Here is a 27896-nt window from a genome sequence, read left to right on the forward strand (position 1 = left end):
CATATGATGCAAATTTAAGATTTATATATATATATATATCAATTTTGAATTTATATCAAAATATATTTTATTCATACAATATTTAAATTACATTATATTTATAAATAAAGTATAATCAAGATTTTTTTCCTTTCCAGGATTGGCATTTTCTAAATTTTCGATCGAAATTACTTTGGCTCTTCAAATATTCAATTTTATCTAATTTTAAATATTCTTCATATAGTACATCTATTTATATTTTGCCTTTAATTCTCCACCAACCACCTTCTTCTTCTTGCAATACTTTTCCTTCTTTCTGTAACTTGCGAAGATGGTGTCCCACAGTAAACGCTGCAGCCAACCACAGTTTTTCAGGGGTATCCTGCGAAAATATTTTTAATTTCAATTAATTTCTTTGAAAAAGCAAATTAATTATTTGCATAAGCAATTATTGTATTTTGCATTATTTCAAATTAAAGCAGCAACTCGAGAGAGCGTATATTCTAAATTCTTTACTCTCAATTAATGTTTACTTTGTATATGCGCTTGACGATATCCATCTCCGTCATCGACTTTACGTTTCCCTGCTCTTGCAGCATCCGTAAAATTTCCTCTTCTCTCTGCTGCCTGTGTTTGATGTAATACTTTATGCGTGGCAGGGGATCGTCGAGAACTGGCCCGTGACCCGGATAAATCGTCTTGGGCCGCAACTCCAGGATCTTGTCCAGCGACAGCATGTAATCGTGGAGATCCTCGAAGACCGACGTGCCTTCGCCGAGGATGCAGTCGCCGCTGAACAAGATATTTTCGTCCTGCAGCAGCAGGCAGGCGTGATCGCTGGTGTGTCCTGGGGTGTACTTTATCTGAAGCTTCGCTCCCTCGACCTCCACCACTTGATCGTTCTTCAGAGGTTCCCACTGGACGGACTTCTCATCGTCCGATCTGTCTTTGTCGTTCGGCGACCGTGGCAGTTTCCACACGATTGGCTGTTTGTCCGTGGGGTACAATTTTTTCAGCAAGTTCCGCACGGGCTCCACGCCACCAATGTGATCGTGATGCCAGTGGGTGACCACCAAATGCTCGATAGTCGCGTTCTCCTCGCTTAACACGCTGTCCAGAAGTTTTACGTAGGCGTCCGCCGTTTTTGCTTCTCCAGAATCAACCAGCACACGTCTGCAATAATGCATTTTATAACGCACGTTATTTTAATGTCGATAATTTATCATTTATCTATTTTTGTTTATTATTATATTTGTTAATTTAAAAAAAAATATTTCTAATAGATAACTTAGTGTAACCATTATAAATAATATAATTTTTGTTTAAATATGTCTAACAGATTACTTTTATTTTAATCATTAGAAATAAAATAATTAGAAATTATTGTAACTCTTCCTCAGATATTTTCAACTTTATTAATAATCGACAAAATTCTTTTCGCTCTCTTCTGCCTGATTTAATAAGGGCCACTTCGACCAAGCTCCGATTAACTTAATCGTTGATTAGTCCATTGGAAATGACCAATCGCATTTGCTCATTAAACAGATTGACAAATGCGATTGGTCATTTCCAATGGACTAATCAACGATTAAGTTAATCGGAGCTTGGTCGAAGTGGCCCTAAACATTAAAACAAAACGTGTCATTGTTTTATTCTTAAGATTTTGAAAATGGCGCGCTATTTACTGGCACATGCGCGTGTTACAATTTTAGAGGATAAAATTTAACCTAAAAAGAAATTGTATAACTTTTAATTTCTCTTCGTTCCTCTTTGGTCTTCGAACATGACAGTGGCAATTTCGATCAACATTGTATCCCTTCTCACATATCAGAGCGTCATTTTTCGAAGTGTCACAGAAATTTCGAATTTATTAACTCGATTAGCACGATTGACATTGTTTTTTAACCTAAGATATCACAATTTCGATCGTCATTTGTTGAAAAAAATACAGTTTAGCTTGACATACAGTTTCTCTTTGTTGGAAGTACATTACTTCCGACAGTGTTTCTGTCAAACGCTTCATAATAAGATCAAGGTCTATCCACCGAATGACGTTCATCACCTGCGTCCAGTGCCCACGAGGTAAGTGTTGGTGCCCTGCAGCGTCATCGGGCCAGGATTGCATCCTAGGATCCGGATCACTTTGCTGGAAAGCCTCACTATCGGCGGCAGATTCGTCAAGGACGTCATAATCTTTTCACTCTTTCAACTCGTTCACTCGCGGAATGTTTGTCAGAAGCAAAAGGAGCAGGCGCACCTTGAAAGTTGGAACTCGGTCCACGTTCTCATATTAAATACGCGTTCGTTATCTTCATTCAGTGCGACTAGTGCGAGCCGAGAGATTAATATCTTCTGCACTTTCTACACTTACAATAAGATAAATGTATTCAAATCAATTTCTTTTTTCAAGTTTTCTGTCTTCTCATCATGATACTGAATTCTTAATTGACGTCATTGACGATAAATCGCGGGAATTATTCTTCCTTGTGATATGTCGAAACAAATTTGTTTTTGTTTTACTCGCGTTATGTATAATATACATATGTAGGTATATACATAGATTTATATAAAATATATATTTGTTAATCGGTGTAGTCTATTAAAATACGTCATCACTACTATGACTGCCGAGTTAATTTCAGCATTGAGTTCTGGCAGGTCCAAAGTCGAGAAGTGTTTATATAAAGTGCAATAACTGATGTCTATAAAATATGCAGAGTCAGCTAGATTACAAAATATACCCATATAACAAATGTATGTGTGTACATACATATATATATATATAATATATATTATTTATATATTATTATATATGTATATATTTAATAATATAATTTTAGATGCAAGAAATAAAAATAAACTGTTTCTTACAAACCGAAATAATGGATTTTTTGTGATTTAAATGGATATACTATAAACGGAAAAATTAGAAAATTAATTTTAGCTGGGATATTTTTTGCAATAAATTCTTTACAATGATTTAAAAGATGCTTGTCATTAGCATATATATATCGTTGTTAAATCGATTATATAAAATCATTCTTAATCTGGAAAATAAAACTGTCACCCAATGCATGGACAATGGATTTTTGTGGAAACTCCACATTGCACGTCACCCATATATAGATAACGTAGGTATCAAGGTATTACTTATTTAATATATAAGTTGCAAAAACGTATGATAAACAAAATGGAGACTGAAAGAAATAAGCGCCGAAAAGTCAAAGCGCAATTAAAACTGCAAAGTTTTAAGTCACGAAAATTTAACACGCAATAGATAAATAAAATAAACAATAATTGAGTTTATAGAAAACTGTAAGAAATCAAATTAGAAATTAAAATTGCACGAGGTTGCAAGCGTAGATGTCCGTGCAACAACACAATTCTCTATTTCTTATGTACTTGTAATACATTCGAAATCCACTCAAGTTCTATATATGCATCTAGATTCACCAGCAGTCCATAACGAAAAATACTGGATACAGAACTTTATCTGCAGTTTTTAATTGTAATCCATTGCTTGAGATTCCAAGAGATGGCGCTTCGTGGTCTATCGAATTCGAACAATCGCCGCACATGCGGTTCGTGCAATTCAAAATTAAAAAAGCATTCGCGTGCCGGCAATGACTCCGTTTACACGGCACCGTTAATCGGGTTTTATAACATCGGTAGTTGTCAGGAAGACCAATCGTAATCATTCTTCAGAAGAATGGAATAGCTGTGATTGACCGGCCTAAGAATATATATATATATTCTGCGCAGTCTCCGATTAACGTGATCCTCCGATTAAACTTACTCTGCATCTCTTTCTAACTGTCCCCCTAGAAAGAGACGAAGAGTGAGTTTAATCGGAGAATCACGTTAATCGGAGACTGTGATATCGGCCCAATGACACGAGACAGTTCGAGATTCGTAATTCGCTATTCATATGAAATTCGCGAATAATATGAATAATAGACATTTTTGTCAAGTATTTGTATTCGTCGTTTACCATTCTTTTTGCCATGCAAATTCGGCAGCAAAACAATTTTCTCTTTTATTTTTTTACGAAATCAAAGAACGCGAATCTCCATGAATTGCGCACAGTCTGGCGCTAACTCCAAACATTCGCATGCGCGTTTGAAAAGCCGGCCGATCGGCATTGCAGTTTTCTCGACCGTCGCGCGTCGTTCATATGAAGGGCTTTGGCGCGCGGCGAACCGCCGGGTGGTCCGTTTCGTCATCAGCGCTCGCAAAACGGTGAATGGTGTTAACGCGAGCGTTTACGCGTGCCCCGCTGCCCTGCTCCGTATCGTGAGTGGTTCCGATGCGGAATTCTTCATCGCGATTGCACGCGTTTTGCCCTGCACGCGGGAAAACAAACGCGGCATATCGCAACGCGACGTACACGCGGGACCGTTAATATCCTTCCACGTGAATTTAGGCACTTATCTAAGCGTACGTAGAAAATGCATATATGCTCCGATAAATGCATAACTTCATCCATAGAGTTATCAAGGCATTAATATATCTATATAGAAAAAAAATAAATTATATTGTATTAACAGCATCATTTTTTTCTAATTGAAAATAATCTTATTAATTCAATATAACAGTATTAATAAAACAAATAACATTTTATTAAAACAAAAGCACGACAGGTAGATTAAAAATAAGTCTTATCCGGTCGGGCTGGATCTTTGTGCCTAATAATATTATTGCGTGAAATTTATATACATTTTTTAGTCCAGCATTTTTTATTACACCTTTCTTTTGTGTATGCAGAAAGACTTGCTTATGTAACTTCGTATTTTAATAATCCTTTTGTATAAAGAAATATTTCATGAAATGTATTTCATGATGATTGAGACCTATATGTACCGCCGAACGAAATCAATTCTTAATCATTTGATGACTAAGGGTGAATAAAACGCTGAAACATAAATAAATTATAATATAAAAAAATTAAGTAACGTGATACTAGTTCGAGCAAAGCAAGTTTAAAATTATGATAAAAAATGTAAGGATGACTAACGTGTGAAGCAATGATGAATAACCCTCTTAGTATAATCTATTTTTGAATTTTGAAAAGCGAGATATCATAACAATTAATAAGATATTTAAGCAATATTCTAAATAGCTGGTTAAAATTTTTTCGAAACTGAACTGCTATTTCCAGCGCTGTAAATGTAAATTCAGGTTCTTCCAGGCGCAATTTTGAAAAAAAGTCAAGTATTGTTATTAATGAGAAGCTCCACATAATTGATTTCGATTTCGACCTTCGATCGCTTATCTCTCATTATGTTTTCCAATATGATTGATTTTTTTACTTGAGCTTATGACGCTAATATGATTAGACATTATTAGACATTCTGATTAAATAACTAATTTTTATAATTAATATAACATGTATATAGAAGTACAAAAGTATACTATTTACTAATAGCATGATGTTGTTCATCTATTAAAAAATATAGTTTAATACAGTTTGGCGTATAATGCATTTTTTAAATAATATATATTATGATTTTAAGATAACACAAACTATATCTTTTAAATCTGATGTAATTTCTATGGCACACACATATACATCATTGTGACTCGAAAATAATAATATGGCTACTACATAATCTCTTTAGAGAAGATATTATCTGCAATTTCATCTTAGCATGAAAAATTGTAGCCAATCCTTCCTCCAAAGAAACTGTTCTAGATATAGAAGTGGGTATAGACTATTCAACAAAGCAACAAATAATTTAGGTCATAGACGATTACACCATCAACGTGAACTTCCAAATTGAGGTTCGATTTTTATTCCTGCGTCATCGTAACGCGATTTTGGTTTTATGTATTATGTATGTTTCGCTAACATGTTTATCTATGGACGCTGACCTACTGACATGTTTATCTATGGATCAGCCATCGATTGCTCTCTTCCGTCCTGCCATCAAGGCGACCCTAAAAACGCACGCGTTCTACCTTCGCCCCCCCGTCAGACAACTACAATGTCGTTTGCGTCTTGACTTGCAGGTCGCAAACATCAGACACGTCGCGTTCAAAGAGCGTTGATCGTCTCGTGAATTATTTATTGCGACACCATATGTCAACGGAAACGTGCGTGGCTGCACGCTCCTCAATGAAACGCGCGGAATTTTCAGCCGGATTCCCATCCGACGCGATATCATCGATAATTAGAAAATCGAAAAAGGGGCACCGATCTTTAACGCGCCATTTTATTTCGCTTGAGTTTTGATACGATTTTGTACTCGCGTGATAATGTCATCTCTCTAGGAACTCCTTATCTACTTGCAACAATGATAAATATAACGTATCTGTTATTGTAACAAATGATATAACAATTGACATGGAATTTTTTCGCGCATCAACTTTGTCGACACTCGATCTTCGGGGCTTCCTGAAAGTCCAGATAAGCATAATCGTTCATTTCGCAGAAGCTTCGCAGAAGCTTCGGCAATCGTAAGAATCGATCGCGCAATTTCTCGCTGTCCAATATACCCTTACGCGCCTACAAAACAAGATCAACGACACTTTCGCGTTGCCGAGTTGTTTAACAATCGCAGATAAGTAGCGACCGCCGGAGGCCTCCGCCACGCGATCGGCGATCACGAGCACGGTGGCTGATTCGCGATACGTCGCACGCGAGGGACGTAATGGTAAACAGTATCAAGACACATGGCTTTTTCAACCAGAAATAAAACGAACGGCTTAATTTAGACTGGAGCACGATAGCCGTCCCATATATCTTCAACACCAATCAACCGAGTTGCGTTGCGTTCGAAGTGCACTTGACATACTTAATATGGATTTGTGACAATCGCCCGCATAGTTCGCGAAACTCATTCGCAGCGGACGATTATATAGTTTTTTTTTTTAATACTTTATTTCCAAGATTAGCGTTTGTCGCTTTACGTAGATTGTTGTATGTTGTGACTATTGAGATACATAATACAAATGATACAATATAACAGTATAATGTATGTACAGTGTAATACAAATAAGATTACGTTTAGTTGGTATTATAGTTTCTGAAAATTTTCTGTAAGATTCTACAAATAATGAAAAATCGTTACGTTAAGTAACGTTAAGTATAACGTGGATACGGTGATAATATCGAGCAATGTCTTTGGAACATGATCTGTCCGATCTATTCTTAATTGTAAGCAAATCGCATTCGAAATCGAATCCATTACGTACGGCATACGGATTGAAAACAAGCTTGGGCGAGGGAGTGGAATTAACCATTCCGCGAAGTGGGCGGCCGATATATTTAACACAATCGTTGCCTAGGAGCTTTCCTCGTTACTTCCTCGCAACGGGAACTCCGGTTTTTTCCGAATTTTCCGAGTACCCTTTGTAAACTGCGTTTTCGTAGGAAATGAAATAATTTGAATAAGGAAAAGAAATTGTGGAAGAAAGGGTTGCAAGTTTATTTTATTACAAATATAAATGCATATATATGCAATTACGAAACTTACTAAATTTAACGAAGAACCAATGAAACGTGTGCGTAAATAATTTCAACAGCGTAGTTTCCGGAAAAAATGCGTGTCTCGCATACCGATTTACTCGGCAATGAAAAATTCTACCGTCAATTGTTGCACGCATCCAATATGTAATCAACGACGTGCGTCCATCGAATCCGTTATCGCCGAAGGAAGGACGGAAGATAACATCAGCCGGCGAAGGCGATTTATCTCATGATTGTTAATATACGTACTCCTTCATCGTTCGATTGCCAGTCTCGCGATCTCTCTCGCAAATTTCCATTTTTGTCCTACCGAGAGTAAATTGACAAATAAACGTAAAAAGACAAACTCTCGTTGTCGAAGGACATATATCGAAATAAAAATACCGACAGTTTTTTTTTTCAATATATTTATGATTTATCGCATTTATTATATCCACTTGGCTAACGTTTGAAAGGTCGCCCATAAAGTTTTCGCAACAGCATTTCGGATGCGAGACACATAATATTTCTGCATTTGACTTTCCGATGTGTCATTGTTTTGCCGCTATGCGCAAATAGCGACGTAGAACAAAGTGTTCGCCTCAAGGTATCGGCTACTTCCATAGATCGCCGAGGGACCCGTGCGGGCTCCTTCCGGCGCTTTGTTTCTGCCGATTACTCCGGATGCGGGTTCGTCGCGACGTACCAGGTTGTGTTATAAGCAACACGATAAGGTAGAACGCTTTGAAATAATTTGCCTGTAAGTGGGGAAAAGAAAATTTAGTTAAAAGATGAGAAAGGATTATACAAAATGAGAGCATACAGATATATAATCGACGTTACAATTTACTTTCAACTGATCTTTTATTTTTATTTATCGAACAAAAACTGCATTATTTTTATCGGACGATCTAGAAGTCATAAGTACAAAAGCACGAAGAAAACTGCGATAATAATTATTTAATCACAGACAAGTATATTTTTTGAAAAGCTGATTTGTTGAAAATCTAACTTCTCCAAAGTTGTTGACTGTGATTGATTTCGATTTGTTTAATTGTAAATTTTCTCGTGTACCTCCACTTTAATAAGATTGAAACGAAAAATGAGAAAAATAAAAGAGAAAGAGAAAGAAATGAGAGCTCTTATATGCTATCACTTTGAATTTGAATTTCTTTAATTGAGAAACAAAATAACGATTTTACAAAATAAATCTGATAAAATTATGTAATTTTATAAAAAAAACAGCGATACAAGCAAAAAATATGTAGATCTTTATTGCTCAGGATGCGGGGGGTCATTGCATTCGCATAAAATAAGAAACGACGAGAGAGACGAAGAGATAAAGAGAGGGATAAAGCAAGACAAACATAAAAAGCGAGAGAAAGAGAGGGAAATGAGTTTGCAGCGAAGGACGAAGAGATTCACAGAAGCGAGAAGACGAGGAGGCCATTCGCGGTATGCGAACGAAGAGGGAAAGAGACACGAGTCTCGCGGACTGGACAGAGCGAAATCGACGATACACAACATTAGAATAAAGCGCAAGAAGTGGAGGGGATGGAGAGGGTATGACGCTCGCGGGGCGCGCCATGACGCCATGACGTATCGACCGTGTTCTCCACGCGCGCTGACGTCACGATCACGGCCCGAGTCAGACCGGGAGCACGTGAACAGCACGCCTGCGATCACGCGGTCGCGGGCTGACCGGGCGGCGCCGATTGGCCGCCCGTCGGCGAGCCCCTGGCCGCGATTGGTCGCGCCCGCGCGCGCCGCGTGATCACGCACGCACACACGCAACGAGCGCGTCCCATAGCCAGGCGCGCCGACCTGAGAGAGCTTCATTGCGCCGTGAGACGCCCGCACGTTTACGCTCACTACTCGTCGCTCCAGTTTTGCCGAAGTGGGCTCGGCGGGCGCGCGCGCGCGCGTACTCCGTGTTTTTCTTTCTTGTGTTTTTTTCCCCCTTAATTTTGCCTTTGACTTTGGGAGCGGTGTTCCGCGCTCGTTCTTTTCTTATCTCGAGTGGACCTGTGTTCGTCGTTCTGCGTGAATATGGATACGAATCAGGCGCCTCTTTCCCCGCCAGCCTCGCCCCAGCTGAAACATGTAAGTGCAGCAGCGAATTAAATATACCGCCATAACATCGCCCGCCGTTGCCCGCGAAACTCGAACGTTGTCCGTGATTTCGATTTTACGAAGTTAGAAAGTTTTGCTGTCTTTTTTGTGATAGTAAATCGTCATACTTATAGCAAAATAATAATTTTTCATTTACGAGAGATATCAGGGATAGTTATATTAAAGTTAATGAGTTTTATATATTTTTATATTCTAAATTTATTTCACATTAATATAAATTTGATTTTAATATTACATTAATTTTTAAATTAAAATTTTATTAAAGTTTAGTTTTGAGTTATCTGAAGAATAAATTTTATTTTCTGTTTAATTTTTTATTTTCTGTTAGGATTATCGACATTTTTCCTCAGAAACGAAAGAATCATGACATAATGAAATAAGATATAACATTAATTTTTAAAACTGCAATTACTTTTCAAAAAGATAAGTTAGAAAAATATAATTATTTATCTATTCTACCCTTTAATTGCATTTCGTTATCGCATATTGCATGGGAAACATATAATTTATTCCTTGCTATATTATGTATTTTAATATCTTATTATGTCTTGCGCTACAATAGATAATTCCATTCGGAGGGCATTTACACAATATATGATCTCATTTAGCGAAATTGTGCGCTCACGCCTTCTTTTGTTTCACAGATGGAACCGCTGCAATTATCGTTCAGCGTTGCGGCTCTGCTGGGGGAGAAGCTTTCGGATCAGTCGGCGAGATCCAAGAGGAAAGACGAAGAGGACGCGGGTTCTCACCCCGTTCTACCGCCCACTCCACAGCCTTCTGACTCGGAGGAGGATGAGCCACCCCGAAAGCGGCGATGCGTCGAGCAATGCGAATTGGCGAAGGTAAATAAACCCTTTCAAGATAACCTTATCGACAGACAGCTGCATTTTGTGACAAAAATGTCTCCCTCTTGCCCTTTCTTTTTTCTTAGTATCCCTTCGATTTATCGGCTCGTTTTAAATCGACTGGAATGGAGAGCGGGCCGGAGCTGTTGTGACATGACTCCGTTCGAGCGCGCACCATTTCATTCCTGCCACTTTTTTATCCTTCGAGTACGCGTACCTTCCAACGATACTTTCATCAAAATAAATGCTGACTGCTATATCGGTCCCCTATTGATAAGTGGCTTGTGATATTGTCGCGAGTCGATAACACGAATTTATAGCATTCTCCGCCATATAGCTTCAAACATATTTCTTCAATATACATATAGCTTCAAATTATTTCTTCTAAATGGTTATTCAATACATTACAATATGTTACAAATTTCCTCTATTTCTAAATCGGACATTAAGGTACACAATATTTATACGTCCTTCCGAATAGACATATTATGATGATTTTTTGTTTCTTCATCGAGAGTAAAGAAGTATCTTCATATACTTCAGAATAGGCTATAATGCGCGGTGCTCGTAACTTGCCCGAACTTCTCGAATACAAAGCTGCTTCTTATCGTTTCAGCTGCTACTAGACGGCACGCCGCCGCCGAGCCCGGAGTTAGCCAGGGTTTCGGTAATAATGCGCGCCAATCGAGACGGCACCTGCAGTCCGGCTAATCTCGCTGGGTGCCCCACGATCAGCGGCCAACCGGTGCCACGTGATTTGCCCGCGCGACAGCCGCCCAGTCCGTGGGTGAACGTGCGAGCGAACGTAACGGGACCGGTGGAGAACGTGCTACGCAGCCTGAAGTTCAAGATGAGCTTGCGCAAGGAACAGATCATTGTGAACAGCAAGAATACTGATCGCGAAAGCTGCCAGCAGCAACAGCAACAGCAACGACATCAACATCAGCAACAGCAACAATATCGACAACAGCAACAACTTCAGCAACAGCAACAACTTCAGCAGCAACAGCAACAACCTCAGCAACAGCAGTATCAACAGCAACAACAGTTACCTAGATTGCAACCCCTGGCGCCCAAACCCACATCCATTGTGGTAGCAGGCTTACTGGGCTCCTCTCTGGTCTTACCGCGAACTCCCCTTCTGTTAGTCGCCAGCGCGGCGCCGACGACCATGACCACCGCAACAACCACAACGGCGAATGCAGGCGCGGCGGAGACACGGCGTCGCGTTTACGAGTGCGAACACCCAGGCTGTGGCAAGAACTACTTCAAGTCGTCGCACCTGAAGGCTCACACGCGTACCCACACCGGCGAGCGGCCGTTCCCGTGCCCGTACGAGGATTGCAGCCGCCGATTCTCGCGCAGCGACGAGCTGTCGCGGCACAAGCGCACGCATACCGGCGAGAAGAAGTTTGCCTGCGCCGTCTGTCAGAGGAGATTCATGAGGAGCGATCACTTGGCGAAGCACGTGAAACGCCACGCCAGAGACAAGTCCTCCGCGCCATTGTCCTCTTCTAATCAGGTTGCCGCCTCCCAGATGGCCCCGACGCCCCTGAGGGTGAGTCTACTGCCGGTGCTGACGTCGCGATTAGCGCGGTCTGTTCCACAGTTGGTGCCGCCTCAGCTGGCGGCTTGAAAGACGCACTCTTGATTAGCAAAGTCGCTTAAGAGTTGTATTCCGCGTTCCCCTTAATTAGAGTCAGATTGGATTGGATTGCTCTTAGCGCGCACACACACACACACACACACACACACACACACACACACACACACACACACACACACATACATTGAAGATCAAGAATACTACTAAAAAAAAACTGGCCTTATTCAACAAAATGTTAAAAACGATAATTAAAATACCTGACACTTTAATTAGGATAAAAATTATATCTAACAATAAGATATGAAAGGTGAAGGGTTTGATTCATCCTGATGAAGTGGCATTAGGTTGAAAGCAAAAACACTATGGCAAACATCTACTGGCGTTAATCTGACGTGTATTGGAAGGGTGTGTTGTGCGATGAAGAGAATTTAAATGCTCCAAGATAGGATTACTGGAAGAGAAATAGAACAAGTCGAGCTAAGCGGGGAGAAAGGCAGAGTTGGCCGTTAAAGGGGTGGAGCGAAGACACGAGGCGACGATTGGTCCGTCGCGCAGAGGACTGTCGCCGTCTGCAAACCGAGTACCTAAATGTGTCTGTGATCTGTGACACGTGAAGATTAGTGTGTCATTCACTCGAGAGTACTGCTATCTCACGAGTCACTTGCGAGGAGTCGGACTCTGCATTCGCAGCGTGCGTTCAGCGCTAAATGCGGCCGCGCGCTTTTCAGTTCGGGACAATATGGAATGTGATCACCGCGTTGAGCAAATTAAACGTGAACATTCGCATTTAACACTGCTGGCTATGGGACTTGAGAACGAATTAAAGATTTCCAAAAGGGTACCGTTTAAAAATCGCTCGATTCTTCGCTGGTCGGAGATTCTTTGTAAATAATACAAAAATCTAAAAGAAATTCGAAAGATATTACCGATACTTTCTCGGCTAGTCTCTCAACTTGTTTTAGATTTTTCTATTGTTCAACTTACTGGATATAACTGCTCTCGGTAAATGGAGCTCTTTAGCATCAAGTTTGAGCGCGTTGACCGAGGAACAGAAAGAAAGAATATTTATTTATGAGGAGACAAGACGTTATTGATTTATGTTATGTATATAACGGTTATTTGCAAGCTTTAAGATTACGATCGCGCTAATGAGACTAGCTGTACATATTGAATATGGATAATGTAGGAGCAGATGCAATGAAAACTTCGTGGAGATTCATAATCGATTCTGTTGATTTTTAAAAGTTATTACTATTTTTTTTATATCCTAGCTACTTGAAATATTATTTTCTTCTTCCAGAATTTATTTTATGTTTTATGTTTTACTTTAAGGAAGAGATTATGATTGCTACAACTTGTAAATGGTTGCATCCGCTTCTGGGACCGCAGCATGTATATATGTATATGTATCTCTATCACAGTCAGGTGAAGAAACTTCACTTGGCGGCATAAGACTTCATTGTATCGTTTTAAACTGTATAAAAGTTTTTCTACAATTAAATAAATTGTATACTTTCATAAATCATTACGAGTATATTACTCACTCGTCCTTTCCCTCTGCGACTTCCTTTGTGAGTCAAATCAATATTTAAATTACGTTATCTAATTGATTATCCTGCAAGTATTAGTTGATAACTTGATATCAATAACTTGTTTAAATGAAAAATTTCTTTTTGTCTAAATTGTCCTCAAAGCTTACGTTGTTATTTTGATGAGAACGAACTACTTTACACCAATGTCTAAAGAAATCACAAATTAAATTTTGGACTTTCACATTGCTTGTCATATACTTAATTCGCGAAAAGTTTCTATATTCGCAAAATGTCTTTAGCGTTAAAAAATTGGAGCTATAAAAATTGCGTACAAGTTTCAGGCGGATTCAAGAGAAAATTCGATGCAAAATTGATGTTTTCCTTCACAACTCGAGAACTCTGAAAATTCCAAGTAGAAGAACCGCGTGATTGTTCTCCAACGGAAGAACGTATCTTTTTTTTGTGCGGGCATACGGAAGCTGTGTTTAAATTCTGTAAGGAAGGTCGTGTCGCTCGAAAATGACCAAGTGATAACGACGTGGGAAAAAAATGCATTGTGTGCGAAAGAATCGATGACGTGCCGCTCTCAAGAGGCACGTCGCGCTGCTCTCTTATGCTGGGGCTACACTATGCGCGTTTTCGCGAATCGGATTCGCGAATCGTGCATTTGTATGCCATTCGTACTAAGCACACATGGTATACAAATGCACGATTCGCGAATCAGATTCGCGAAAACGCGCATAGTGTAGCCCAGCCTTACGTCGCTCTCGAGAGGCGCGTGCAACTCAGGGACACGCAGGCATACCCACGTGAACACAAGATGCCCGATATAGGTTTGCTGAGATAAGACTTGCAACTTGTATTCTCGTAAAACAACGGACAGCGCAACGCTTTCTCCGAAAAATTCAAAGAATCAGTTCAAGCACGCGATGTTTTTTGTAATTCACGCCGGATATTGCTGCAAACATTTCCGCGAGGTGTATCGGATATTAAAAATAAATACTTGTTTCACACGCATGATTTGTGTGTTATTTGATGCAGCGAAATTTGAATACTGGATGACGCTCTGCCCTGGCATTAAAGATATAAAATACGAATAAAAATAGCCAGTGCTTAACGAATTAATAATGTAGAATAAATCACTATATACATTGAAAATTATTTTTTAATTATATATATTTTTTCGAAAATTTCGGAACTTGACAATTTATTGTAAAATAAGCATTAATGAAAATTAACAAAATGATTTGCTAATGTAGATATCTGCGTTGAGAAAGATTCTTATAAAATTTACTTCAGTCATAATGTGGCAGATCGCTTTTTTGCAAAAGACGTGACTTGCTGAATTTGTTAGGATTATAAGATGCGGTAGAAACTCTTTGGTATTAAGATGCATCATAGTATATTAATAAAGTATTTTATATTTTACGTGGAGGAATTTCCGTCAGATAATTAGGCTTGTTTTCTAGAAAATTTCCATCACGCACATCACGTGCACGCGCGTGATTGTTTAGACATTTGCGATATCGCCTCTTTTACCGATAAGAATCAATTAAACGCATTATCATTCGCGTTGCCAATATGCCAACTCATATTAGGAAGTTCGTGCTAAGACACACCGGTAGTTTTATCTTGATTGTATAATCTTTATCGTTTTTCTTATCACATTTCTGCTCGAACAATGGAAGCATATGTAATTTTTATTTAATAATATATAAACTATAATTATATTTTTATTAGCACATTATATTTATAACATTCAACATGCCATTTGCTAAGAATATTGGCAAATACATACTAAATACTGACTTTTTTAAAATCAATTTTGTAACTTTTACTCGGATATATAATATGTAGCTTGTTATGTTGATTAATATTTTATTAATTATTTTAATATAATATAACATTTTATTATAGTATTTATTATATATTAATAAAATAACATTTTTTATATCTGATAATTATATATTTTTAAATACTATATCATACAACCTTTATCTAAATTTAACAGAAATAAGATTGATATTAGAGTAAATATATTTCGCAAAATCTTATTTATTTGCACAATTTCACGTGCATTATCACATTTTGCCAGACGTATTTTGCGAGTTCGCCGACATCGATAAGATTCTTACCGTCGCAGGCGAAAATATTATTGTGAAGGAGTTTGTTTTTCATACTAATGCAAACAAACACCTATGAAGTTATAAAAATAGTAGGCCGAATCATACAATGATACTTGAAAAATAATAGAAGCGCTTTATCCTACAGAAGAGTGAAGTTCCACATTTAATTTGAAAATTTAAACTGAAGTAATATCTTCGCATCCAAGCTGTTCTACGATGGAAAAATAATATAACGTTTTAAAATATTTAATATATTTCAAGTAGATAAAAAGGGAGAAACAAATTACTTTGAAGAAACGTAGAAATAATATTTAAATAGTTCAAAATAATATTTTTGTTCTTCCAAATGGATAATTCTTAAATTAATTATCTAAAAAAATACTCTATTTTAAAGTAGATAAAAAATGTGGAAATTTTTTATTCGTAGAGTAGTAGAATATTTCATAAAGTAGCTTCAATAAGTTTTTCGGAATTGGCGTGGCTATATATAACTTCATTTAGAACGCGAGGCTCTAGCGGTTAGAGCTGAAATGACTTTCACAAAATGGCTTCCAGGAATGCTTTCGGTAGTCACTGTTGTAGTTATTATAGTTATTATAGTTGCACACAAGAAAAACATTATATGAACAAAACATAATTTAATATTATAAAATATTCTTATATTTCTTAGAAATGAAGTCTTGTCTTTTTAATATTTCTAAAAATACTTGCAGTTTAAAATATAATATTCTCGTTCTTGCCATTCTATTCTTCACTCTGAATTTCGATTCACCCTGCGTTTCGATAGAGTTGCAAGATAACAAGAAGACTTCAAGACGCATCCTAGAAATACAAGAAGCAAAATGTCGAAGGTAATCTCTTGATGCACGCGACGATTAGCGTATCTCGCGTGAATTTTTGTTACCAAATTTCTACCAGACATACGTTATCGGCAATGATTCAAGACGCTTTTTCTTATCGTGTTATCTAAGCCACATTTCGCGCGCGCACCGTCGAGACGTTTCTTATCGCAGATGATTATTGATGTTTAATAAATGACGTCCCAACGTGAGAAAGATATTATATAAGCGGGGAACTATGTTGTAGAAAATGCCCGTGTTTAACATTCCATTTAGAAGGCGGTCTAGCCACACCTCTGTCGGACTTTTCCGGGCCGGGTTGTGCGCCAGAAACAGGACGAGCAAAAACAACGCCCTGTCATCGTCGTCGCCGTCGCGCGTCGTCGTCGTCGTCGTCGTCGTCGTCGTCGCGCGTAACGGCTCTCGCGAAATTTCTTATTTTCTTGCATCAGCCAAGGACTCGGTCTCATTGAGGCGACGTTTAATGTCACAAACAGGTGTGCTGGGACCGGTAGATGACGCAAAATATCCTCGCGATTACCCTTCGTGTGGTTCGCCTTTATTGAAATTCGTCTGGCGAGGAGAACCTGGCGCGCGTGCACGACCGATTCCAATTCTCGCGAGACGGAACGCAAACACTCGACGGAATCGCGAATTTTCGCGTGCAACGAAGGAGATTTTCGAACGAGATCGCTAACCGACACTACAGGCCTCGCGGCCTCGCGCGTTCGACATTCGATGCATTGCGCGTTATTAGACACTAAAATTAAATTTGAAGCAAAGTCGTATTTTGTTGAGAAATAATAAACTTTTAAATATATACGTACTCTTTTTAAAAGCAGTTTTGTCTTTTTTTTCGTTGTGTTTATATATTAAAACTCGTTTTGTAGATTCGATAACATCATAGATTTCAATAACACCTGTAGTGCTTATTAATTGAAAATGTTTATTAATACGTTTAATTTTACTTTAATCATCATTACGATTGTCTGTTATGTCTGGCGATTCAGTTATATATCGAAGATATTGGTCTTTGTATGTGATTATCAGAATTAAAGAGAAAATCTATAAGAATGAGATTTAATAATAGCGAAAAGATGGATATGCTTCTAATGTTTGTGGTGAAAATGCAAAAAGATCTAGCAAATATCGTAAACGAAATCAATCATCTCGATGAACGTTCCAGAGACTTTGTCAATCGCTTCAATCATGCAGTCTATATCTCGTTAACTGTTTTAGTAGGACTAATAAAAGTTAACTCATTTTTATTTAGAATTCAACTCTTTCGAATTTTGACACAAAAAATATAAGGTTTTATTTAAAAAAGCAAAATTAATTTCTAAATCTCTTACGAAATGCCCTTACTCACAGAAAAAATACGGACTCTACGTAATGTGTCCCCCTCCCCATGAAACTCTATGTAACTTTTGTACATAATAATTTTTTACAAAACACATGTAATTTAGAACGTATTCAAGGTGTGCAAGAGAGTTAGTTGCCCTACTTTGTATAATTATAAAAATTACAACAAGCCTATCTAATGGAGCTTAATTTGTTTTATGAATTAAATTATATATGCTTTATCAAAATTACTTACAGTGTTAATTTCTGAAAATATCTAATATTACGAATCCTTTTTGCGACTTAAGAAATTGTGGAAATCTATTAAAGGTGATTTGGAAATAATGAGGAAATTGATACAGACGTAAAATACGTATCTAATTATATTGCTCCAGAATCGAGTGGAAGAAATGATATCGACGCAAATAAGAGTGCAACATCTCTCGACTGTTGCATCAAGCTAAATATTTCCATTTCTACATTACGTCTGCATGCGCACAATTCCGGAGAATATTAATTATCGGACTGATTTATTAGATTTTTTTAAATGAAATCGGAACGATCGATCGTGTTCATCATGCACAAAAACGAGTGATTTTTTTGCTGACGTCATAATATCATAGGTAGATCAACGAAACATTTCAAATCAATAAAAATTGCGAATTAATAGACGGAATTTCAAAAAAGAATCATAATTATACAACTCATAGAATTTATTTATATTACGCGTGGAAGGAATATCGAAGAATGTTAAACTCTTCTGATTTTTCACTCAATAACATAGAGTCATAGACATTCAATCAAAAAGAAATAAAAGAAGAATAAAAAAGTAATAAAAATCGGAGAGTATAGAAACAGCTCAGTATAGAAACTCTTTATTTGTAGTAAATTTTGCAAAAATAGATATACAAGTGTTACGTTAGGCTTCGCCTAACTTACAACAAATATTGTAAAAGTATTTGCAAAGGTATCAAATATCTGCGGCATATAAAATTCTCTGAAATTAATAAATGCACGAGTCTATCTACAATGTTCGCGAAAAGTCGTTGGGCGCGGGACGTGTAAATACCAAGTCCAAAAATATATGGTACTCTAGAAGTCGCGACAGCCTCGGCGCATTATGCGTGCCACGCATTATAGCCCCTCCCATTTGACCTGCACACGTGGAATCGCGTCATACTGTATCTCGCGCGAATAAAATTGTGCTAAGTACAGTCAAAGCTGCATACCTTTTAATGTCTTTGTCTGTTAATGTATTCTTTCACTGAAACATTAATCAGAAATAACATTGTTAAGAAATTAACAATGTTATTAACAATGTTAAGAAATTAACAATGTTATTAGGACTATTAATCTTAGGACTACACACATAAGTGTGAATCCCGGTGAAAATTTTAAATCGTTAATATTCTTGAAAATTTCTTTTGGATTAAACCTTTATAATTTACAAATTTAACAAATAGATTTGAATTGATTTTATAATCATATTCTAATGTTTGGTATTCTATTGGAAAAAAATCGAAAATATGGACTTCTATCAGAGTTAAAAATATTCGACTAGGTCTGAAAGATCCAGTGTGTGATCGCGTCTACATAAATACGTGTATAGTCCTATAAATATATATAAATTCGCTCGCATATCGTTTGTGTTTATTCTAGGTAATTAGAAAAAGATGGTAAACATTCTTCCAATTAACCTTTCAACAAATTAGCACACACGAGATATAACAAGTGAGAACTCCAAGTTGAGTTGCAGGATAACAAAGGGCTTAATCTATGCACCTATTTCGCGGATGCATTTTCTCTTTCTGAGTCTGAAGCGAACAAATATAATACAGCTCTCGGATGAACATTCAATCAATGAAGATATGCCGATAATGGATCCTTATCGAACTTTTACTTTGGGTGGAATTTTCGCGTAGAATCGGCCGCCATATCGCGCAGTAACTGGCACGGTCTGTAAGTTTCGCCGTAGTGACTCTGGAACTCCTCCATCTTCTTAACGAGACGATGGGCGCCGTACGCGTCTACCCAACGGAATGGACCACCCGTGAATGGCGGGAAGCCCAAGCCAAACACAGCTCCCACATTGCCCTCCAACTAAAATATAAATGAATAAATAACGCAATAAAGAACAGCACAAAGAAAATATAAACAATTATAATGAGATAAATACGGTACTTTTTCTTCGCCAGTGAGTAATCAAATTAACGAAAACCTTTGCTTCGACCGAGCTGGCAATTTTTATTTAAATAAAATAAATTGCCAGCTCGGTCGAAGCAAAAATTTTCGTTAATATAATTAGCATAATTCAATTAAGAAATTAATTTTGAAAATAACAAAAAAACGATCCATTTAACATTTGACGTGCAAATTATAAATCGACGTGATTCCATGAAATAAAGTAATCATAAGCATGAAACGCGTAACAATTTAACAGATTTTGTTCAAATTTTCGTTCAAAAACTGTTACTTAAATAATCGAATTATTCTTTTGTTATCCATTAAACGAAAGCAAGGTTTTCTTTGAGACTGATGATTTGTTAATTTCGAGCAACCATTATATTGTTTCCCGAGATAGAATTCTGATATAGAATATGTTATCTATAATTTAATTTACAAATAGAAATCTGGTATAATTAAATTACTATCTCATATTTTACTATCTTTGTTATTTACTGTTCAATAACTTGTTGAAGGTGTCAGATAAACATGAAGTATATTAACTTACGGGATTAGCTAGAATATTTTCTTCCAAGCACAGTACTGCTTCATTAACGAACCGTGAAACCATCCTCATTTGACGGTCCTCTTCGGACGTGCTACCCTTAGGCTCGAGGCTGTACTTTTTTATAATGTCCAACGCACCGACATTTACGTCCCTGTTCTTGGAGCCGGTTTCATACACGAATATACCTTTGCCGGACTTGCGTCCTAAAATTCACATATGAAAGTCTAACTTTAGTATGATTTTATCATTTTAATATTTTTATAGTCTACCGTTGATATCTCATTTCTTCTATTATTAACTATACGGATTTTTTTGAAACGCGTGCAAAATAATGATTGATCTATACTGTATTCATCGGAAGTTTTCTTTACGTTATGATAAAAGCCTTACCGAGGAAGCCAGCTTTGACCATGTCGCCGAGAATATTTACGTCTCCTCCCTTAAAGCGCTCGCCATAAGCTTTCTGGAGATCAACACTGATGTGAGCACCCACATCAATGCCGACCTCATCCGACAAAGTAGCTGGGCCGACAGGGAAGCCGAATGTCTTTGTCAGTTTATCCAGATGCACCGGATCTACGCCTTCCTGTTTAACAGATTACATCGTATTTATATTCGCATTTTATATTCGCGATTTGGAATTGAAACAATCAATGTCAACATGACTGCGATACTGCAGAATAAGGTCGGTCACTCTCTAATAATTATAATGATCAATTCTAATCGATATCATTTATTTTTCGTACTTCTGTAAAAAATAGCCGCTATAGTAGCTCACCTGCATTAGCCTAATCGCTTCTGACAACATGGTAGAAAGTATTCTTGAAGTGTAAAATCCAGGACAATCACCGACTGTGACGACGATCTTGCCCTGTTTCAAACCAACATCTACAGCGGTCTTGATCGCCTCTTCGGATGTTCCTTTGTGTGTTATAATTTCTAGCAGCTCCATTTTGTCGACAGGAGAGAAGTAGTGCATACCGATTACCTGTGAAAAAATATGTCTTGAAAAGTTCATCATCCATTTATATATTTATGCAACTATTATAATTAAAAAATTAAATAGCATTTAATTAGCTTACGCACATATACTTTTAATTTACGCACAATTACGATTTAATTGAAAAAATTGAATATTCTTATAATCATAAATATTTTACATTAAAATAATATTTATTAAATACTATTATAATAATAAGAGAAATAGGATCGTAACAATATACAATCAATTAGAATCAAAAGCCATGCGATCCAAGCCTAGGTCTTTGACGGCCTTATGTTAGTTTCTGTATATATATATATATCTATATATATATATACATATAATTTTTCCATCAAACTGCGCGCCGATTATTTGCCGGACTTTAAAACACAGTTATTGTTAGAATTAAAACCCTTTCCTCCCCGGAATTAAATCGACTCGATTTAATTATCTAAAAACTGTAAAGAATTTTATCGCGAAAAAATATCACCTCAGCCAGGGTTCGAACCTGGAACCTCCCTCATTCCGTGTAGGGCGTCGTACCAATTCGACCACCGAGGCAATACTATTATTAATAATAGCTTGGAATAAAACATTAATTAACATTGACTTTACTTTGTCAGGACGGCTGCTACCAGCAGCGATTTTTGTGATAGGAATAGCGGACGTATTGGTCGCGATGACGCAGTGATTCGGCACTACGGATTCAATCTCCTTCAGGACCCTGTGCTTGATGGCGATGTCCTCGAAGACAGCCTCGATCACTAAGTCTGCATCTTTGAAGGAGTCGTAACTTAATGTTGCATTGAGATGTGACAAATACTTGTCCTTTTCGATACTGTGTAAAAAATTTCCGTTAAAAAAATCTGTCTTTTTTTATACGTAGCTTCTTTTTTTTTTTATAGAAGAGACACGGACCTGGAGATTCGTTTACGCTTCACAGCACCGTCCAGACCTTTCTGAATCTGGTTTATGCCGCGATACAGTCCGACCTCGTTGGTATCCTTCATAATGACATCGAAGCCTTTGTCGATACTGACTTGGACGATGCCCGCACCCATTAAACCAGCGCCAATGACTGCAACTTTTCTGCGCACATTGAATCGCAATAGAATATCGATAATTATTTTGATCAGTTTTGCTCAAAGATTTATTGAAAGACTTACTTGACTGCACTCTTGGGCGGGCCGAAACGATTTCTCTTGCATGCTGTCATGCCGAAGAACAAATTGGTAAGGCCTTTACATTCCGGTGTAGCCGACAGTTGACCGAATCCCCTGGCCTCAGCATCAAATCCAGCAACAGGGCCCTTGTCCAGACCGATCCTTACCACCTCCAGAATTTTAAGCGGAGCTGGATATAAGCCATTCGTCATTTTCATCACTTGGGCCTTTGCTTTCTTGAACACCTGATCCTTGACGAAGTTGATGGACAGAATCTGTTGCGTTATCTTGTCCACGAGAGATTTCGGACCGCGCTCAATCTTCAGTCTTCCGCTTGCGATATCCTGCGCAGTTTTCACCGCGGTTTCCTCCAGATATCTCATCGTACTGGAAAACGTGATTTGATTCTTAAGTATGCGATATAGTTTTGATGCACAGCAATATTAAAGCTTTACTCTAGCGAAAGAAATATTACATATGTAATTAATTAACATGAGAGACGAGATAAATATTTTCTGAAGGGTTCGTGAATGAAAATATGTGAGATGATAAAAAATATAAATTCAGATACAAATCATTGCGAGCAAAAAAATTATTGTTATTTAGGGTCGGTTGTTCCAATCTGTTGGTAAATTAACTAATAGTTAAATCATAGAAGACAAAGATAGACATATAATTTAACTATTAGTTAGCTTACCAACAGGTTGGAACAACCGGCCTTTAAATATTTATGGCATAAATGACTTAAAATCATTAAAGTTTCTTACAAAGCAATTAGTGTAAATTGTAAAAAGCTTAAGCGCATCTGGTTGTAGGAAAGTGCACTTTTTATTTGTATATTTTTACTTTTCTTCGGGCGATCCGATTCCCGGTCCAAGGCGATTCACCAAGATATCCACTAGTCCAAGTTTCTTCGCTTTGTTGGGCTGAACATTTTTACCAGTGAGTACCATATCTAGAGCGGTGGTAAGGGGAATCAGCTGGGGCAGGCGTTGAGTACCACCGCCGCCAGGAAGGAGCCCGAGCTTTACTTCTGGGGTACCTAATTTGGTTTGCTTGTCGTTAACGGCGAGTCTGTAATGGCATGCTAACGCGACCTGTATAAAATAATCAATAATTCCATCTTTTTGGTTTTTTTTTTAATTTCCCCAGCTAAGCTAAATGCCTTTTAATTCATTTTAAGTGTTAAAATACGTTACCTCTAATCCTCCACCGAGACACGAACCGTGAATAGCAGCAATAATTGGCTTTTTACTATTCGCTATTAGATCTAGAATTCTGTGACCCTCTTTCGCTACTTGATAACCAGCTTCTGCATCCGGAAGAGCTTGTAACATACTAATATCTGCACCAACTATGAAATTGTCTGGTTTTCCACTAATAAGAACTGCTGAGTTTACAAGAGGATTGGATTGAATTTCATTCAATAACCCTTCTATCTCTCCCATTAGTTCCTTGTTTAAGGTGTTTACCTATATCAACAATAATTAAAATAAAAATCTGTGTTAACATACTCTGGTCTCCTTTTTCAATTTTAAAATAATTTTATTATCATATTTTATCATGTGTACACATATACACACACAAAATTATATACTACTATATATTACTTTGACATTTGGTGAATCTATGGTGATGACTGCTACGTCGCCCACGGTTTTGCATTTAAAATATTTCCTATTTACCACGGTTGCTAATGTTCTCGATTGTTGCAAACCTAGAAATATAAAAATGCGAGACGTAAGTAATCAAATGTAACATCGACTATACGTATAAAAATACACCAATATTTTTTCCCAAGATATTACATAATCAAATAAGATACAAGACAATTTCATTGTAATAAAAAATTAGAATTTTATTAATAAAACACTTTCTATTTTGCCTCAATGGTCGAATTGGTAAAGATGCCCGTCACGGGAAATCGAGGTTCGAACCCTAACTAAGGTAATTTCGCAATAAATTCTTTGCATTCTTTGATTTAAAAAGATTCTTATTAGCATTATTGTTAAATCCATTATCGATTTAATGTGAATTTACTGTTCCAACGAAACTGTTTCAAGATAAATGATCAGCGCACAGTTTGCTAAATGGGAAAGTGTATGTTAATTCATATAAAAAAGTGTAATTAGACTATAGAGATCTAGCCCGACCGAAAAGGCACTACTCTATTTACTTGTGTAATTTTTTTCATTATTTTTTTAAAACGTAATAACTTTTGTGACATTTATCATGTGTGTGTGTGTGTGTGTGTGAACTATATACATAATTCCTCTATTTTAAGGTATAATATCTAATCTACAACATTTACATTGTGTGATAAAGCTTCATATATATTCGCATTATATTCTGTATTCTCGTCATCATTGTTTGACGTTAAAAGCAAACATCTACATAAGTGCACAGGCATAAATAAAGCATTATATGTTGATTAATCAAACGTCAAGCGTGAATTTTGTCAAATAATGGTTGCAAATGAACAGTCTGTTTTGTTATGTGATAATTTTTTAATTTCTTAGTCTCGAAATTCATCCATAATCTGATCTCTCTAAGTTCAATAGCTTGACATAATTTTTAAGACGAATCTATTATAAACGTCTTTATAATAATGTTTAATGGAATTTGTTATATTTTCATATATTTTCTCTATTTAATTTTCTAATCCATATTCTTCTCCTTTTCAAAGTGCAAGAAAGTATTTAAAAAATTATAAATAATCATTTAATCTTTCCACTATCTAAAATCACATCAATATTGATACCTGTATACGTTTTATCTCTGTTTATATCTGAAGTATATTTGTTTCATTTGAAATATATGAAGCACTCTCGGAATTTTCCGACGATCGAACGATTTGAGCATCAAAGCTCCAACTTCAGAACGTAAATTTCAAATCTATACAGTTATAATTCGAATCTTAATTCGATTGAAATAGCAAAATGAAGTTAGGCGATCTATCATATCGAGGGGGACAAACAAAAGCCATCAGATCTCTTTACAGTAAATGCAATGTTGGAATTCTTTTTTCAACTGTGTCGTTTGAACAATCCAGGCATCGTTTCGAACAGCGCGTTCGACTTTAATGAAGTTACGAGCGTCCGTACTTTGGACTTTTAAGTTCAAAGTACGAAAGTACAGGCACGATCACGTAATACTCGGAGATCCGCCACCGTGCCGTGCCCTAATGCGAATATAGCGAGGTATTTCTCAAAATAACATAACTTATTCGGTCGCCGGTGCCAGTCGTCGTCGATCTCGGTAGCGCGAAGTTAGCGTTAATCGACCTTATCGCTAGCCCTCTCGCGATTGCGAGAGCAAAGGTCGAACGCGCACCGGCGCACCTATCGGCATCTTGCCCGATGTACCGGCCTGGCGTATTCGCGTATATCCAGTGTCAAAAAGAAAGCTAATCGGCTGCCGATTTTCTTTGTCAACTTAACAACGCTCCCTAACGAATAGTTCGCGTCTCGGAGCCGGCATAAATCACGCGCCATTGCCGTTCGCAACCTCATTGAACGTCTCCCTTTACTTCAGACTGTTGCCGACCGGAGGTTTTGTTCAACCTCTTTACTCTTTTCGGTGTCTTCAATCTTTCGCGTTTCACGCGACACCGGGACGATATTTATTCGGCGTGAACGTCACGCACGAGAAGAACGCGAAATTGCCTGGCGGCGTATAAGTGATATGTATTTCTTGATGATGCATGTCTGAATACCAGCTCCTCTTCATGGAGCGGACACGTAATCACCTGTGCATTTCGAAATGAAATTCGCGTTGGCGCGGGAGCAGCGCGCGAGGGCGCCGAACAGCCTGCAGCTCGCCATGATCTCAATCGATTCGGATCGGACGGGCACACACTCTCATCGAGGGAAAACGAGAATCCACGAGTCACGCGCGGCACCGCGTGCGAACGACACTCCGTGTTGCTCCGTGTCTTCTGTCTTGTCGCCTTGTCCCTGTCTACTGGCACCGCGGGGTCAGCGGGGTGGAGGGGAAATAAAAGGGGAACGCATGAGGAGGGGGAACGGTCGAGAGAGACACGATCGGTAAAGTAGGAATCGCGATTTTAATCCTGTCTGCGCTAATCTTCAATAATATTCATAATAAACTGCAGCTACACGTAATTGTGTAATTTTTCCTCGTCTCCGCGAGCAGGATAATAAATCATTCTCCTTAAATGAAATCGAAAACCGGTTCTTTTTATAAATATCTTTAAAATGAGAGATTTTTTTTTACAATAAGGCTCCAGCGTTTTTGGCTTATACGCGAATTCACGTATAGGATGCTTTTATCTTTTATCTTTCGCGTGTACTGTCCCTATATTATTTCGATGAGTTCAGAGATTTTAATATTGTCAACACACAAAAATAATTTCTACGTACATTTGTTCGTGACGATAAAAGATCCATTTTTTAATGTTTATTACGTGGAAAGTTAGATTAATTATTATGAAAAGAGAGAAACTTTTTAAACTTTCTGATCTTTCCGTCGATATAATTGTTTATCGAGAGTATATATCGAGTACATATCGATATATTTCTCGAGCGCACTTGCGTGTGCGCGCAAATGCTTGGGGTGTCGACTTGTGCGGACTTTGATCCTGACTTATTAATTCGCCGACGTAATTCATGTAACTTGCGTATCAATGCGAACATCGAATAAACAGAATTTGTTTTACGACATTGTAAATAGGTGTTAATAACGTGCGTAACTATTATATAATTACACTGCAAATTGTAGTAGAATTATACTATATATATATAATACAATTTTATAACTGCAATTATATGCATCGTAATTGTATTATAGTATTTTATTAAGATCACTCTTTATTCAATAAGCTCTCGCAAATAATAAACGTGACAAGTAAACAATTTTTTTAATATGTTACACATATTATATAAAAATTTTTGATATGATTAATTTGGCTATATATAATAAATAAGATATTAATAAAAATAGTTAATTTTTTCTTACAGTTAAAGCGTTAAAAGATTTTTATTGTGATGCACATAAATGCCGAAAATAAAATTTATCTTATAAATATTTTGTTTCTGTCACATATATATTGTGAAATTTTATCAATGAACTCTCAGTTGTGTTATTGATTAAATCGTTTACTCTTCGGTCCAATTGATTTGAGTGTTATTGCATATCTCGTTTCCCATT

At 37.3% G+C, this 27896-nt stretch overlaps 3 protein-coding genes across 3 annotated transcripts; 1 reads left to right on the forward strand and 2 right to left on the reverse strand.

Annotated features, from left to right (window-relative positions):
- Positions 1-42: 42 nt before the first annotated feature.
- LOC139769977 (endoribonuclease LACTB2) lies at positions 43-2487 on the reverse strand. The gene is made up of 3 exons (XM_071701538.1): positions 2042-2487; positions 513-1152; positions 43-361 (listed from the first exon to the last, which is right to left on the reverse strand). Exons 1-3 carry the CDS (start codon positions 2167-2169, stop codon positions 233-235), a joined length of 897 nt encoding a protein of 298 aa, XP_071557639.1. The 5' UTR covers positions 2170-2487; the 3' UTR covers positions 43-232.
- Positions 2488-9250: 6763 nt separating this feature from the next.
- On the forward strand, positions 9251-13538 carry LOC139769975 (uncharacterized). The gene is made up of 3 exons (XM_071701533.1): positions 9251-9529; positions 10204-10404; positions 11024-13538. Exons 1-3 carry the CDS (start codon positions 9476-9478, stop codon positions 12041-12043), a joined length of 1275 nt encoding a protein of 424 aa, XP_071557634.1. The 5' UTR covers positions 9251-9475; the 3' UTR covers positions 12044-13538.
- A 5172-nt stretch (positions 13539-18710) lies between these two features.
- On the reverse strand, positions 18711-26694 carry Mtpalpha (monolysocardiolipin acyltransferase Mtpalpha). The gene is made up of 11 exons (XM_071701523.1): positions 26476-26694; positions 24338-24444; positions 23927-24199; positions 23574-23824; positions 22731-23114; positions 22483-22653; positions 22180-22402; positions 21361-21570; positions 20973-21168; positions 20583-20785; positions 18711-19951 (listed from the first exon to the last, which is right to left on the reverse strand). Exons 1-11 carry the CDS (start codon positions 26549-26551, stop codon positions 19748-19750), a joined length of 2298 nt encoding a protein of 765 aa, XP_071557624.1. The 5' UTR covers positions 26552-26694; the 3' UTR covers positions 18711-19747.
- Positions 26695-27896: the final 1202 nt, after the last annotated feature.

Source organism: Temnothorax nylanderi, unplaced genomic scaffold (genome assembly GCF_030848795.1).
Source record: "Temnothorax nylanderi isolate EJ_2023f unplaced genomic scaffold, tnyl_v1.0 TNYL_tig0026_pilon, whole genome shotgun sequence".
NCBI classification, from domain to species: Eukaryota; Metazoa; Arthropoda; class Insecta; order Hymenoptera; family Formicidae; genus Temnothorax; species Temnothorax nylanderi.